The 17,582-nt window shown below is 43.5% G+C and overlaps 1 protein-coding gene across 1 annotated transcript in view; it reads left to right on the top strand.

Annotated features, from left to right (window-relative positions):
- The window catches only part of LOC129344909 (transmembrane protease serine 11B-like), a 79,560-nt gene that overhangs the window by 19,209 nt on the left and 42,769 nt on the right, over nt 1-17,582 (top strand). Inside the window, exon 3 of the mRNA XM_055001824.1 lies at nt 17,116-17,310. Within this exon, the coding sequence (XP_054857799.1) occupies nt 17,116-17,310 (195 nt within the window). The remainder of the gene's footprint in view (nt 1-17,115; nt 17,311-17,582) is intronic.

The following is a 17,582-nucleotide window of genomic DNA, read 5'->3' as shown; positions in this document are numbered from 1 at the left end:
GATCTCATCAGATCTTGGAAGGCTTTCCACCTAAATCTGACAGAAACCAGCGGCACTAAACAGTCTTAAATCCAGATTCTTCTATTTTCCTAGGTTGTGGGACTAGGTAATGTCCAATTCATTTACTTATTTACGTTATTTATGGTCTGCTTTTCTTACTGAGACTCAAGGCGAATTACAGTGTAAATCAATATGATCTATGGCTGGGACATTCAATAATACAATAGGGTATGAACTGCATAAATTTGAAAACAAGCAGAAAGCTGATAACACAGCCAAAACAAAACAGAAGCAATTTAACACGACATACTGTTGGTCTCTTGACCATTTAAGTCATGCTATGCAAAAAGCTGGATGGAAGAGTCAGCAGAATGCAAAAAAAAAAAAGGCTGTGAAGTAAAGATCCCTTATAAGCATCTCCTTCCCATTTCCCCATTGACTGAACACAGACTCCACTTGACCAATGAAGCTCCACACTTAGAGAGGTTGACACCAGCTCATGAACTGATCTTTGCTGAAACATTTTATCCTTTTTAATTCCAAGTTTCGGAGTGTTTTCACTTTTAATGTCTAATTTGTGATCATTTGTTCTCTTCCATCCTCTCTCCTAAAGACCCCTCACCCCAAGAGGGGGGCTCATAGAACAACCCCCTCTACCAGGAGGGAGGGAGGAAGGGAAAGGCCGGGGAAGCAGGTGGCCCGGGAGAAGCTCCACCTGGGGAGATGGCCCACGGGTCTTTGGGTGCCAGGGGCGGGGCCACCAGTCACATGATATTTTTTCAGAGGTGCCGGATCTCAGACCTGGGGAGATCCCGCTGAAAAAATGCCCTGGTCAGCCCTGATTAATACTTGGATGGGAGACCAGCAAGGAAGTCCAGGGTTGCTGTGCAGAAGCAGGCAAAGGCAAACCACCTCTGAATGTCTCTTGACATGAAATCCCGTAAGCGGTCACCATACATTGGCTGTGATTTGATTGCACTTTCACCACGCATGTTCTTTGGGGCAGACTGCTGTGGCAAACAGCACATAAACAAGACTCTATACAAAATTTAGAAATTAACAATGCAGGATTCCGAATGCATCAGTTTCATTTTGGAAAGAAGATCAGGTCATTCAGAAAGCCAAAACCCAGGGAGAAATTTTAATGAAGAGGATTTTGAAAGCTTTCCTAGACTTAAGCCCACTTTTCACCTGAGACGACGACTTGCCTGCGCTGATGAATCCCGCTATTTCCTTGAGGCGCATTTTCCACCTTAAGTTACGCAAGTTTTAACATTCATTTTGCCTCCATTGCATATAAATGGTGTAAACATGGAAGGGAAATGGCATTAAAATACCATAAATGAAGCAGATGAGCTCAGGAGCACCAGTGACAAATATGGTGAAAACAAAAAGACTGACAATGACAGCACACGAGAAAGAAAAGACACAAAAAAGGACGTATCCATGCATCCCTAGATCAGGGTCAGTTTGGGTGCCTTGCCCATATACACAATTGTTCATTATTTACCCAAGCAGCACCTGTTTCCAGACCAGCCTGATTACAGGTGACACTACCTGATGGAGTTTGCAAGAAGACACTGTTTGGACAGTGGGATCCAGTTGATGGGCAGGGCCACCTCCAAAGCGCTGATGTTACATCCATTGTTCTGCACAGTTGATCCAGGCCAAGGGACTGTCCTTACCAGCCACTTGCAGTAAGCAGCAAAGTTTCCGGCTTAAGAGCACTTCTCCACCCCGGTCTTCTCTGAAGACTCCTTTGCTGACTAGTTTTGCATCCACTGGAAGGTAAGAAAAATGAAAATGTTTGCTTCTCTGGTTGCTGTTTACCAGCGACACAGAAGGTCTTATAAGATTCAGTGTTATACAAACATGCGGTACTAAATCTGATCTGTACAATTAATAGGAGGGGATTTTAAAATAAATTTATTCATTTATTGAGTACATTTTTACTCTACCCTTCTTCCGAAAAGCTCAGGGTGGCTTACATCATTCTCCCTCTTCCATTTTGCCTTCACAATAACCCTGTGAGGTAGGTTAAGCTGAGAGAGTGCGATGGGCCCACCCTAGGGTTGTCAGCTCTAGGTTGTCAAATACTTGGAGATTTAGGGGGTCGAGCCTGGAGACGGCAGAGTTTGGGGAGGGGAGGGACCTCAGCAGGGTATCATGCCATAGAGTCTACCCTCCAAATCAGCCATTTTCTCCAGGGGAACTCATCTCGGTAGCCTGGAGATCAGTGGTATTTCCAGGATATCTCCAGCTGTCACCTGGAGTTTAGCAACCCTAACGGCCACCCAGTGAATTTCAAGGCAGGGTGGAGATTTGAACTTGGGTTTCCATCCAACGTTTTAAACACTGCGCCCATCTATAAGAATTACAAAATTAATAATTTATTTTTATTTGTTTGTTTTATTTATCCCCCACCTTATCCAATGGTGACCCAAAGCAGCCCACATCATTCTCGTCTCCTCCATTTTATCCTCACAACGGCCCTGTGAGGTAGGTTAGGCTGAGAGACTCTGGTTGTCCCAGGGTCACCCAGTGAGCTTCCATGGTAGAGCAGGGACTCGAATCTGGCTCTCCCAGATCCTAGTCTGACACTTTAACCAGTACAGCACGCTGCAATCTCATTATATACAACACATATTTTAAATCTGTCTATTGCGAACCTTATTTTGCCAAAACGAGTTCAAGTTTGCCCATTTAGATACACAAGTCTGTTGTCTACCTTCTTTCGCTCCCTTTCCCCCAATATTTTCAATAGCCTGATAGTCACGTAGGTTATTGATTCTTTGTATTGTAGTATTCCTTGTATCATTAAAAAAAATAGGCTCCAACTGGATCTCTGACCCTGCAATGCAATTTATGATATTGTTCTGCTCTAGAACCCTTGGTAGTTCTAATCAGAGAGATGCACACTTCAGAATCAAGTAGTTAAAGAGAAGAGGGGAAGGGACAGAGGGAGAGACAGTGTGGTGGTGGGTCTGAAGTCAGGGGTGGGCCAGCAACTCGGGCCCCAGCAACTGCTCAATCATGCCAAATTCTGATGCCAGATCTGTCCACAGGAGCCCCCTTGGCCCCGTGAAGGTGTCTGGATTTTTTATTTCAAGAGATGGCAACCATAGCAAAGGCAAAAATTACTAGGTGCTGAAAGAAACATCTTAACGCCATCTGACTCCAGAGACATTATCCAAGCATGGGAATAGATTTTTTTAAAAAAAAGAGTTGCTGACTAAAGATCTTGCATGGTAGAACCAGCATGCGGAAAGTCAGATTTGCATTGCGTCGTTTTCTGTGCTTAGCCAATTTCACCTTTGTTATCTTTCCAAACTGACTCCTGGCTGTTCCTTCTCCTGTCTTAACATCTCCCTTTATGCTGTTTTGCATATCCCAAAGACAAAGTGTGCAGGTGGAGTACGGGATTTATGAAATTATGAAAAATAGGAGTGGATAGAGATTTGCTCCCTTACTTTCCTGAAAGATTTAAACACAAGATACTTTCCTAAAATATTAGACACAGGATCACCCAACAAAGTAGATGGGCAGAAGGTTTAGGACAGGCAAAAAAGAAGTATTTTTCTTACTATTCATAATTCACTTCTGGGACTCACTGCCACAGGATGTAGTAATATCCACTAGCTTAGATGGCTATTAAAGTTATTACCTATGTGCATGATGAATGGGTCAATCATGGGAACCTCCTAATCATGAGGCAGCATACGTCTGTATATCAGATCATGTAGGGAATATCTAAACAGGAGGTGCCTTACCTTCGCACCTTGCTTGTGAGCTTCCCAGGAACATCTGGCTAGTCACTCCTGGGAAAAAGTTACTGGATTAGATCAGCCATTGTGAGGCAGTTCTCATGAAGAATACCTCCATTGCTGGCCATGATCAGTGAAAGCTAAATGAAACCTCCATGTTCAGAGGCAGTGTACCTCTGAACACCAGTCACTGAGGGACAACAACAGGTGGAGACAGTTGCCTTCGTGTGGCCTGCCTGTTGGACTTATTGGGAGCCCCTCTGGGTGGGCACCAGCCAGGCCCTTTTAAATAAACCAGGGGTCTCTGTGGGATCCCCGTAGGCACCATGTAGGGTTGCCAGCTCCAAGTTGGGAAATTCCTGGAGATCTGGGGGGTGAAACCTGGAGAAAGTGGGGTTTGGGGAGGGAAAGGACCTTGACATGGCATGATTCCATAGAGTCCACCTCCCAAAGTAGCCATTTTCTCCAGGTGAATTGATCTCTGTGGCCTGGAGACCAGTTGTAATTCTGAGAGATCTCCAGCCACTACCTGGAAGCTGGCAACCCTAGTACCATGGCAGCCGCCAACACTTTTCCTGGTGGCCACCAAGCATTTTTAGGAAGTGGGTGGAGCTTTTGCCCAACAGGGCTTCTGATTGGCCATTGGAGATCTGATTGGTTGTGATTTTTTTAAAAGGTTGCTGGCAACAGCTACCTTCACAGCACAAGGATTTTCATAGGGCGACTGAGCGTAAACTATGTGCATGCAATAAAATATTTTTAAACAATATGTTTATTTTAAAAGGCATCATATTATTATTAATAATAATAATATTTGATTTGTATACCGCCCTTCAGGACAACTTAACGCCCACTCAGAGCAGTTTACATGATTATCCCCACAACAATTAGGGTGGGGCTGAGAGAGCTCTGGAGTCACTGACTCAAGGTCACCCAGCTGGCTTCTGCTTGAATGTTGAAGAATTACTATTAGAGTTATTCATAACCTCACTCTCTGATGATTGGTGGTTGTTCTGCCTCCTATGATGGCCATTTTGTGGTTGGCTCCAGTTCCACGTCCCATGGCAGCCATTTTTTAGCTGCACCCACTACCCTGTGTCACAACTTCAGAGGGGCCTGCAGGCTCAGAAAGTTTGGGGACCCCTGAAATAGACAGTCCCTAAACTCATCACCTGTTTCCCCTTATGCTTCCTCAAGACCAACTTGTTTAGCCTCATTTTATTTGTTTTTTCTGAGGCTCCTTATCTATCTATCTACCTAATAAATTTTTATCCCGTTTCAGAATAGGAATATGTTCGGGTTTAAACCAGGTACCCTCCAAAGCTGGTTGTGCCCTACCTAACTAAAGTTCCGCCTTTGTTCTGGATGGACTTTTCATGATAACTATTACCTTTATGCATAAATCATTCTAAAATCAATCCTTTACCTGTTTAGCCAGGTGCTTCAATGGCATAGTTTGTATTTATAGCAATCATTTACGTAAGGCAAGTATTTTTTATTTATTTAAAGAAGACTTAATCAGGGGAAACCTTCTGGAATGTTCCTGACAATGAACCGTTCAGAGACACTAAAATGAACTTGGTTTCAGCAATAGGAAGGATGGACAAACTTGATGGGTTCTTCAGCGCTTCTTTAATATTTCTGCCTAACCCTTCCTGAGTTCTTTCCCCCAAATTCTGATTTTAGAGGTGTCTATTACACTAGTTTGTTTTATGCCGGTTTAAAAACTTTTTAAAGCTGTCTTGATTTTTATTGAGGGAAACACATCCCTTTATGTGTTCAAAGAAGCCCTTTCTCCTTCCCAGAGGTATAACTGGTTGGCATTATGCTCTTGGTTTCCCTCCCTATAGCAAGTTAGAAGGATTTTAATCTCTCCTTTGGAAATCAATGAGGCTTAAAAAGATCAGCCCTCCCTCCTACACTGTTACCAGAGGATAACATTGCAAACTGGTTTACCCCTCTCCACCTAGAATTAATGTTTGCATGGCCATTCTTCTCGTTTTCTTTTTTTTAAAGTCCACACATTTCTCTTCAGAAATAAAGTTGCCTAGATTTTTGTAGTTGACTTTTATTAATCGGCAGTCACCAAAGGGTTTAATTATTCACACAACCTGATTAATTTTGTATTGTCGAAGGCTTTCACGGCCGGAGAACGATGGTTGTTGTGGGTTTTCCGTGCTGTATTGCCGTGGTCTTGGAATTGTAGTTCCTGACGTTTCGCCAGCAGCTGTGGCTGGCATCTTCAGAGGTGTAGCACCAAAAGACAGAGATCTCTCCGTGTCACAAGAGAGATCTCTATCTTTTGGTGCTACACCTCTGAAGATGCCAGCCACAGCTGCTGGCGAAACGTCAGGAACTACAATGCCAAGACCACGGCAATACAGCCCGGAAAACCCACAACAACCACTGATTAATTTTGTTTTAGTCAGGAGTTACAGTCTTTACGCTGGCATACTGGAGTATTTATCTTTCACATGCAAATATGCACTGTAGAATGACAGTTTGACAAAGAAAGCAGGAACCTTTGCATTAAGGTTGCAACGCTGAGATGAAATTAAAAGGAAATTTATTTCATTTGTCATTGTTACTAAAGGACCATAAGAGAGAATGCATAATCTCATTCCTAAACAGAACCGTTTTTCACATCCTTTAACTTGTAGTAGTGGGACAACAGGAGCAGAAAATAATTTTTAAAAATACTGTTACAGATAACAAGGGGAAATTCAATCTGTCTTTCAGCCCCTGAGGGAAAGCAAACAACGTTGTTCTTTGCTACAGAAAAAAGAAAGAAAACATTCAATGAGAAACTATCACCTAGTTAGCAAAAGAAACAATGACAGTGAAGGAATGTTTAAAAAACTCTTAAACGATACCATAAATTATATGCTTTAAATGCCATGGAGGATGTCTGTTTTCCTATCAGACTTGGCTTGGAAGCCACACAATTGAGGATCTCTGTGGCGGCTTCAACCCCACTGAAAACAAATTGAACCACCAAACCCAAGAATTTCTTTTCCTTCCTAGGAAACAGGCTCACAGACATTTCTGTAATAACTGTCCATTAATTTATTTGATGCCCAGACTGGAAATGTGGCAGCCCCTCCTAGTTTAGCTATGAATTCAACCATATAAGAGATGGAGAGGGAGAATATAGATTGGTTAGGGTTGCCAACCTCCAGGTGATAGCTGGAAATCTGCCAGAATTACAACTGTTCCCCAGGTAACAGAGATCAGTTCCCCTGGTGAAAATGGCTGTTTTGAAGAGTGAACTCTATGGCATTATAACCCACTGAGGCTCCTCCCCTCCCCAAACCCCACCCTCTCCAGGCTCCACCCATCCAAATCTCCACAAATTTCCCAACCTAGACCTAGCAACCCTATCTTTGACCCCCAAAGACTCTGCAGAACAGGTCTAAGAATGATTCTCCTTTTTATTAATTTACTTATGTACTTAATTTATCATCCACCTTTCTTATTGAAACTCAAGGCAACAGAGATTGCGGAGTGCGTCCTGCCACTTTTCTCAGCACAAACATATAACAAACCAGCTTTACTGGGGCTGGAGAGATATTGAAAGCACGACCTGTTCTCACACCCCTGTTCACTTAACGCTTCTCTTTATGTCTCAATTACACATTGCTTGATCTTTGATCTATTAATTCACTCAGCAATAGTCTGGTCTTGCATTAATTTTAACAAGAGTATATTTATTCTGCTTAAAAAGAGGCTACACAAATATAATCATTCTCTACAATCTTGTTCCAAATATACTTTGGATGTTGTGGTGCCTAAAACCATAAACTGTATCCTGCTTGGTGCATGCTGACTTTGTATTCATGTGCATCCAGGGCTTTTTTTCAGCTGGAACACGGTGGAACGAAGTTCCGGAACCTCTTGAAAATGGTCACATGGCTGGTGGCCCCGCCCCCTGATCTCCAGACAGAGGGGGGTTTAGATTGCCCTACGCACTGCCAAGCGGCATGGAGGGCAATCTAAACTCCCCTCTGTCTGGAGATCGGGGGCTGGGCCACCAGCCATGTGACCATTTTCTCCGAGGGCAACCCACTGAGTTCCACCACCTCTTTTCCCAGAAAAAAAGCCCTGGGTGCATATGTGCTCAGGCGAGACATAACACCTTGTGAAGGCATATCCAGGTTAGGGTTGTCAACTCTGGCTTGGGAAATTCCTGGAGATTTGCAGGCAATGACTGAGGAGGGCACAGTTTGAGGAGGGGAGGGAGCACTGAGAGGTATAATGCCATAGAGTCCTACCTCCAAAGCGGCCATTTCCTCCAAGGGAATTGATCTCTATAGTCTGAAGATTCGTTGTAATTTTGGGAGAACCCCAGGCCTAACCTTAAGGCTGGTAACCCTGTGCTACAGCTGGGCTCCTTTTTCATCAGTGAATGTTGGAACACAGCTCCAAAGTCAGCACTACCATGTTTAGTTCTATTTGGATAAGAGAACCCTGGAGATTTAAGGTGTCTTTGTAATATAATTAGGGATATGTGGTCTGGAGCTTCACAGCAATGTGTTTGGAGCGGATAATTACACACAACTGTTGTGTAATTAGCATCTAATGTGCAGGCGGCTGATCTGGTCATGTTGCTTTGTCATTTCCTGCCTTTCAAATCCACTTCCTGTTTGTCGTGAGGATGGCTAGGCTGTCGAAGGCCCAGACCCTGAGATTCAAGGGGAGGAGCCTGGGAGCTAAGGGATGAAGGCTATGGGGTGGAGTCTAGAGTGCAAGGGCAGAGTCTAGTAACACCTGGTTGAACCCGGTACCTCAGGGGAGAGGAGGACTCCCCGAGCCAAGCAGAAAATAGCCTCCCGTTAATTTTGCTGTCTCGACCTGGGTGGGGGGGGGTGTTGTTTGATTGAATATGTATATGTCAACACCGTCTCTCAGCCTTGGCATTCCACCGCACAGAACCCCAGCTTGCAAATCAATATGATCTGTTCACTCTCTCTAGATCTTGTTGTACTTCTTGCAATCTTTGCTTTATTTACACATCTACAGAGACAGCACCAGTGGAAAGAAAGAGGCGCTCTTCCAGGACAGCAGATCCACTATTTATTTATATATTTACTTCATTTACACCCCACTTTTTCCACCGGTGGGGATACAAAGCGACTTACATCATTCTCCTCTCCTCCGTTTGATTCTCACAAATAACCCTGTAAGGCAAGTTAGGCTGAGTGTGTGTCACTAGCCCAAGGCCACGCAAAAAATTTCCATGGCAGAGTGAGGATTCAAAGCCTGGTTTCCCAGATCCTATCCCTCTCTAACCACTGCACCACAGTGGCTTTCCACTATCCCACATCAGAGATCCAGCAAGAAGGATCCTGAACCCCCAAGGGTGCTTCACCAATTCGCACTAGTCTGTCTCGGCCCAACTCAAAACTGCTGTTTCTTCTCTGTCACATGTGCACCTACATGCCCCCTTCCCTGAACTGGAGTCATTTCTTCCTAATTCAAATGGATCATCTTCTTACAATTATCCTCCAGTTAGAAAACATCTTCCCTCATTAGGGAACAATAACATTCTTTAGTTACAGAACCTGGTTGCAATCCCAGCTTAAGCCGAACTAATTCGCTGTTGTCATAACTTGTAAACCAAACATGCCTGCCCATTCTGTCTCTCTAATAATACCTCTCAACATTTTTTTATCCTACTATTCTTCCAAGGAACTTGGGTTACATAGTTCTCCCATTCTCCAACACGAGGTGCAAAGCAAACAAATAAAAATTAATTTTCGTATCAAAAACCTCCATTCGTTTTAATTTACAAGAGAGACAGATAGCATCCTGTTCATTTTCATTTCCGCGAGTTTCAGTGAGAAACACATTTCTGGCTGTAGCCAGGGCCTGCCTGCCCCAAGTCAGAGAAGTGGCAGAAAGGATTCCAGACAGACATTTCCAGAAGTGACATCTTTGTTTTCCGTACAATTTCTCAGGGACCGGCACCCCTGATCATTGATCACACCCCTGCCAAATTTCAGAGATGGGAGTTTTATAGACAATTAAATGCAAATACATGCAAGAAACAAAATGTTTTGGGGGGTGATTGACTGAATGTTACCTGTTTCTCTTGTATACAATCAACAAAACAAACATTCCTCTTTACAAGAGTGAGAGGCAGCATTATAGAGCAAACAGAGACAGTCTTGGGGGAATGCAAGGCAGACGGCCTTCTCTTCTGCTGCAAGATGCTTGATAGTTATGCTTGGAAAGCTCCACGGTCAAGGTCATCTCTCCTGACTCCCTCCAGTCTCCCCTCGCCGTTCAACTCCTCTTTTGCTCACTCTCAGTCCAGCTGTAGAAAAAACAAATTATTTGTTTTTATTCCCATATGTTTTGATTTAAAAATTAACGGAGCTTTTGCCTTTCTTCCCCGCCCCCACCCCCATGGCCATTCATTTGAAAGCATATGTACATTCGTGGCATGGATCTAATCGGCGCATTAGATGGGAGTAGGGTTGCCAACTTCTAAGTGGGGCCAAGAGTTCCCCCAGAATTCCAGCCAATTCCAGGCTACGGAGATCAGTTTCCCAGAAGGAAATGACAGCTTCAAGGGTGTTCTCTGTGACATCACATCCATTCTGAGCTCTCTTCCCTCCCCAGGCTCTCCAAGAATTTACCAGCCAGGAATTGGCAACCCTAGATGGGAAACTATTAATTTAACCGAAGAGAGTCTCTGGAGGTAGAATAGAAATCTCTAAATCTAATACAATAAATGTTTAAATTTTTAAATTTTAATTTTATCAAGTAAAGTGAAAGTGCTGTGCAATAATAATGTCAAGTATTCATAAAGATAATAAATAGGCCGCTCTACAATGAGAAATACAAAAATATAGGTAGAATAAATATTATAAACAGTTACATGGAATGCAATAAATGTCCAATCACAGTCCAACTGGTGAAAAGTACATAAATGAATACATTTTCACGTTTCTTTAATACATGGCATTTTTCGTTGCAAGAAAAATTTTCAGAAAAGCGAAAATATATTCATTTATGTACTTTTCACCAGTTGGACTGTGATTGGACATTTATTGCATTCCATATAACTGTTTATAATATTTATTCTACCTATATTTTTGTATTTCTCATTGTAGAGTGGCCTATTTATTATCTTTATGGATACTTGACATTATTATGGCACATAATTAGCACTTTGCACTTTAATTGATCAAATTAAAATTTAAAATTTTTAAAAATTATTGTATTAGATTTAGAGATTTCTATTCTACTTCCAGAGAATCTCTTGGGTTAAATTAATAGTTTGTCATTTCTGGTGGAGCCTGTCTTGGTTAGCAACCCTAGGCCATTTCCAGACGGCTTACCTGCACCCAGGACGTCGCGCCATGTTTCAGATCGTGCCGGGGAAAACGCGAAATATCGCGCGATGTCGCGCAAAACTCGCGCAAGAAAATGCGATATTTCGCATTTTCCCTGGCACGATCCAAAACATGGCGCGACGTCCCGGGTGCAGGTAAGCCGTCTGGAAACGGCCCTAGATGGGATCCTAATGCAGCAGTGGAATATGTACAATGAATCATTTTTGAGACAATTTGTTCCTTATGCAATTCCTTAATTTCAGCTGCGGTTGTCTCCGGCAAGTTCTTCTAAGCCTTATCAACACCGTCTCCATTTCAGCCACTTGACAGTTTTGCAGGAAGCCAGACGATGCAGAAGGTATCACCATTGCGTGTCTTTGTTTGGGGCGGGGTTCATTAACTGAAATAACTCATTTTGTCACCCGTTCTCTACTTTTGTGACCGTTGCTTTTCCCTTTGCTCCGACTGATAATGATGTTTTGTTCCCATGGTCACCAGTTGTGAGCAGGCATAGGATGCTGCTGTGTGATCCTTGAAAACAGATCGTTGCTTTTGCTTCGGGTCAGCGTAAAACAGATTCAAGCCGAGTCTACACAGGTCAGCATTCCACCACCACCCTGATCATCTGCAACAGATTTGCCACCATGAGTAGTCACTCCAGCTGCTATGCAGCTTTCTCCCAGCGTTTCTGGGAGTGCTTATAGCCCAACTTTAAAAAAAAAAATCTGCTTTGCGGTAGAGCTGTTTTCTTGTGTATATTCTTTATACCATTTTAGTGTTCCACCCTCTTCCCCCCTCTTCCACCTCCTCCCAGCCCACCGTGTGAGGTGAGTGGGGCTGAGAAAGCGCCAGAGAGCCGGGAATAGCCCAAGGTCACCCAGCTGGCTTTGAGTGGAGGAGTGGGGGATGAAACCCAGCTCTCCAGATTAGAGTCCAGCGCTCTTAATCACTACACCAAACTGGCTCTGAGACAAGTATTTTTTTTAAGTAAAGGTCAGCATCAATTTTTCCCTACTGCACATGTTTAAATGGTTTTCCTCTGCATGTACTAATGCTTCAAGTGGGGGAGCTCAGCTCCAGCATCTAATATCACATACTCCAGCAGGTGCAACTGATGCGTGCATGCGTGCAGTTTCCTCGGTGTGGCAATGACAGGTTAGGGGAATTACCTACACCCACTCAACACCTTGGATGAATTGCTCACATGCACAAACTCCCTTTCAGTGCCCTGCACGTAGCATTTGAACTCAAGCATGCTCTCAGCCAATCAAGCCTATTGACACCAACCGCTGAAGCAAACAGATAGCATTCACTGTTAGCTCCGCCTCCTGACCCCATCCAGATCCTATAATTGTTTAAGCTACAAACTAACTACCTGCCCTGCCCCAATAATTTAGAGGCATACATTCAGCCCTGCTCTGAAAGAATAGCTATGAGTAAGTGCTATATGACCAGCTGAATCAGGTTGTCTAACATGGGCAGTTTTCTTTCTAAAAAATTGATTCATGGATAATATATATTTATCACTGTCTATTAGCCATGGAATTTAAGTGGAACATCCAGGTGCAGAGGCAGCATACTTCTGATAGAATCATAGGGTTAGAAGGGACTAGACACGGGCATGGACGGGGAAAAAACCCGAACAAGCTGTTTGTTGTTCGTTGCCATCCACGAACAATGAACAAACAGTAACGAACATGACCCTGTTCACAAACATGTTCCTTGTTGATCCCTTTAAACTATCAGCTGGCAGGTGGCAGGGGGAATTCCCCCCTGCCCTGCCAGCTGATAGTTTAAAGGGCCCTTTCCTGCTACATGCAAGGGGCAGGGCCCTTTAAACCCCCCACAAACTGACCTTCCCAATGTCCAATACCCACCAAATTTGCAGGAGACAGACTCCTCACTGTCCTCTGAAGACCCCCCCCCCAAGTTTCAGAGATTGCACCCCAGGAAAGGCATGATCCATGGATCATTCCCTTTGTTGTCATTTTCTCTTCACAGTAGCAAAAATTGGACTCTCTGGTGGAAGCTACTTTGAGGGGTTACAAACTGACCTTTCCAATGTCCAATACCCACCAAATTTGCAGGGGACATAGCAGCATATTTCTGATAGATTCATAGAATCATAGGGTTAGAAGGTACCCCCCAGGGTCATCTATTCCAACCCACTGCACAGTTGAGGAAATTCACAACTACCCCCCCCACACACACACACAGTGACCCCTGCTCCATGATCAGAAGATGGCAAAACACTGCCAGGATCCCTAGCCAAACTGACCTGGGGAAAATTGCTTCCTGATTGCAAAGTGGCTATCGGCATTACCCTGGGCATATAAGAAAGGGCCATGAGAATAAGCACTGATGTAACTCTTCCTGCTTTCCAGATATAGGCCAAATATTGGCTTGGCTGCAGGCAGCTTTTTCATTCAGTCTTTCTCAGTTCCCTTTCTTGCTACAGCCCCCGTCCCACATAGCTTTTCATCCATGCATGTTCCATGATCTCCATCATACCCTCTGTGGTGGTCAAAGAGCACCCCTTCCTCTTTGAAGGAAAAATGCTGGCTGAATCCAATCCATTGGGGGAAGCAATAACCATCCGACACCGCATGCAAGCTTCTTAGGGGCCTCTGGCTGACCATCATTGGGAAAAGTGAGCTCGTTTAGATGGGCTGATCCATTAGTACAGGAAAAGCTAGGCTGGCATCCTATTCTTCTTTCTGGTGGTTCTTTCCTCAGGCTAAGAAGAAGTCTCTGCACTGCTGCTATTGCTGCATCGAGTGTCTCAGCGGATTCCTCCTTTTGATGCTAGTAGCAAGCGTCATCACTCTCCTGCGGTACTTTCTGGGTATGAGCCGTTCTATAATCTCTGTGCCTGTCCTGGACAAAAGGGATGCCAAAGCCCACCGATTTCCCATCTCTGCCTGTAACTTGGCAGGGACTGGATTCCATTGGCCAGCCTCAGGTACCAGTGTCTGTGGTACCCAGCCTTTCAGCTGAGGATGGGATGTGTCGGGGCATTCCCATCAGTTGCATTTCAAAAACACAAGACCCACGGCGTAAAGGGAGTAAAACACAAAGAACCACCATGTACACAAAAATGATACAGATCTATGAATTCTCTTGGAATGAATTTTATATGCTCTTCAAGATAAATGTTATCGTTCAAGCACAAATGGAAGTACAATGGGTTATCTTGAGTTATAGTGCGGGAGTTGCACTAGTCTGTATTGCCTAATATTGTTTGCCACACAGTCGTTCAGTGATAGTAATTTGAATTGTACAATTGTGGTTTTGGGGGAGGGTTTTTTTGTTTTGTTTTTTAGTAATTGCCATTTTGTCCATATTTATTTTGTCTAGTTTTATATACTGATTGGGTCAGAATGTAACTGCTCTGTTTGGTTGATGATTTTGATTGGAACACATTGTTATTGCTCTGCATGGTTGAGGATTATGACCATTATTAGGCATTGTTCTTCATATTTTCATTTGTGTTTGAACAATAATAGCTATCTTTAATAGCATATAGAACTCGTTCAAATATAATTCATAGTTTTGTATCATTTTTGTGTTTTACTTCCACGAGTTGCATGGCATTTTATCTCATAAAGCTGTTTTCACTCTGGCTAATTCACAACGCAGTCCTAGAGTTGCACCTTCTAAGTCCATTGACTTCAATGGATTTAAAAGGGCAGGGCTTTTTTTCAGCTGGAACGCAGTGGAATGGAGTTCCGGAACTTCTTGAAAATGGTCACATGGCTGGTGGCCCCGCCCCCTGATCTCCACACATAGGGGAGTTTAAATTGCCTGATGCTGCAGCGTTGCGGAGGGCAATCTAAACTCCCCTCTGTCTGGAGATCAGGGGGCGGGGCCACCAGCCATGTGACCCTTTTCGCTGAGGGCAACCCACTGAGTTCCACCACCTCTTTTCCCAGAAAAAAAGCCCTGTAAAAGGGTATCATTATGCTCAAGATGGCACTGTGAGTTGCTGGTCTTTGCTAGATGCTTTATTATTTGGAATTTTTGTTTGGCTTTTTCTGTCCAATTTTGTTTCTTGTTTAATTTGAACTTTAAAAACGATGAGTATGTAACAGTGCAGTCCTATGCAGAGTTAACATCCTTTTATGCCCATTGACTTGAGTGGATTTAGAAGGGAGTAACTCTTCTTAGGATTGCATTGTAAGCCCATTGAAAAGGATGGGGCTGAAAGATAAAAGATTAGTTTGTGAAAGGTTATCAAGTTGTTGGATGCATTCAAATAAAACAAAGGACTTCAGCAATGTTAAATTGCCATTTCAATCTTTGTGGCATAGTTCTTGTTCAGGGGGTTGACCTGTGTTTTAGGCTATTCCCCTTCAATGTTCCTCCAGGAAAATAAAACCCTGTATGTAGAAAGCCAGCTAGGCAGAATTTGAACTCATTTCCCCACACATGCCAGTTATTCCACTAAGCCAAGGTGTTGCACTTCCAGACATATCCCCACTATTTTGAGAGCCTCTTGCTAGTAAATACAGACTATGATAGAATAAGAGGTTACAATATATGAAATGAATCAGTTAATTATTATGGCCACATCTGTTTTAAGAATGAGTTTTGAAATTCTCATCTCTGCTGTTTCATCGCAAACATTTCCATTTCTTTTTCATTTTTTCTTGTTGGAGAGGGGTTGTGGCTCAGTTAGGGTTGCCAGCTCTGGGTTGGGAAATTCCTGGAGATTTTGGGGGGGGGGAGCCTAGGGAGGGTGGGGTTTGGGGAAGGGAGGGACCTCAGCAGGATATAGTGCCATAGAATCCACCTTCCAAAGCAGCCATTTTCTCCAGGGGAACTGATCTCTGTTGGCTGGAGATCAGTTGTAATTCCGGGAGATCTCCATCCACCACCTGCAGGCCAGCAACCCTACTCAGTTAGGGTTGCCAGCTCTGGGTTGGGAAATTCCTGGAGATTTGGGGGGGGGGGATGGAGCTTGAAGTGGGTGATGTTTGGGCAGGGTGGGGACTCAGCAGGGTATAATGCCATAGAGTCTACCCTCATTTTCTCCAGGAGAACTGATCACTGTTGGCTGGAGATCAGTTGTAATTCTGGGAGATTTTCCAGCCACCACCTGGAGACTGGCAACCCTAGGCTCAGTAGCAAGGCATCTGCTTTGCATGCATGCAGAAGGTTCAATCCCCAGCATCTCTCCAGTGGAAAGGATCAGGCATTAGGTGAAGTGACAGGCCTCTACCTGAGACCCTGGAGAGATGCTGCCATTCTGAATAGACAATACTAACCTTGATGGGCCAGTGGTCTGATTCAGTATAAGGAAAATGAAGAATCATGTTCGATTCACACAAGGGAGAAATGAATATGTGAAGTATTCATTTCTCCCTTGTGTGAATCGAACATGATTCTTCATTTTCTATTGCCTCACACCATATTTTCCTCATAAAATGTATGGTTTGTTAATGATTTGTGCAACAATAAACAAGCATTATATGTTACACGCATACTGCGTATATGTATAAATAACTGTATGTATAAATACTATATAAATTACATAGCAATTAATATAAAAAGAAACAAAATACGGAATGTTTATTTACCTAACCCATTTCTTTTCCCCCACAGAATTCTCCGCGTGGATCCCAACATACTCTGGGAATAAAACAAATCTCTTGACTAATATGACTACAAATGGAAAGCCCAGCAGTCAGCCCTTGTTGCCTGAAGCCTTCGCATCTGCTGAGACGCTACCTCAGTCCTCAGCCATGACCTTCAGAGTTTCCCAACAACTAACATCACCCTTAACCTCTTCATCCGCTCGAAATTATTTACCAGCATCTCCCCCTTATCTAACCACAACCACACAACCACCATCTCAACAAAGAACCACTACCTTAGCACCTCCATACCGGTTAACATCTCATCAACAGTTCTCAGCTATATTGTCTTATTCACAGCAACCAATGTCAGCCATTAAATTGAGAACTTTGCCTCAGAAAACGACAGCTATGAATCTTCTTTCCCCACAACAGTTCACCTCAACCTTGGAACCTGCTTTTCCAAAGAAGCAAAGCGTAGCAGTGAAACCAAGCTCTCCACAGGAAGAAAATGAATCCAACCAGTACTTCAAGGGCTCATTTGATCTGGTGAACGAGACCTACCATTCCAACTACGGGAATTCCTCTTCAGATGATTTTAAGAGTGAGGCTTTGAAGCTGGAGAATATGGTAAGCAAAATTCTTGATATTTTCGCTACATGTACTCTACTGCCTGCTCTTCCTTTAAAGGCTAACTCTATGGAAGTGGGAGTCCCTGACTGTCGACCTATTTTTATCAGTTGCATTTCATTTTCGATGACTGTGCTTTAGATTTTATTGCAAAATCACCTTGCATATTTTTTAATTAAAAGGGAAAAAATTCCTCCCAGGTCAATTATTCAATCATTCAGTCAATTACTGTCTACTTGCCCCACACGTTCTTAAAGGGACGGCCCACTCAC

This window comes from Eublepharis macularius, chromosome 17, assembly GCF_028583425.1.
Source record: "Eublepharis macularius isolate TG4126 chromosome 17, MPM_Emac_v1.0, whole genome shotgun sequence".
NCBI classification, from domain to species: Eukaryota; Metazoa; Chordata; class Lepidosauria; order Squamata; family Eublepharidae; genus Eublepharis; species Eublepharis macularius.
This window is presented reverse-complemented; position numbering and strand designations above follow the sequence as displayed.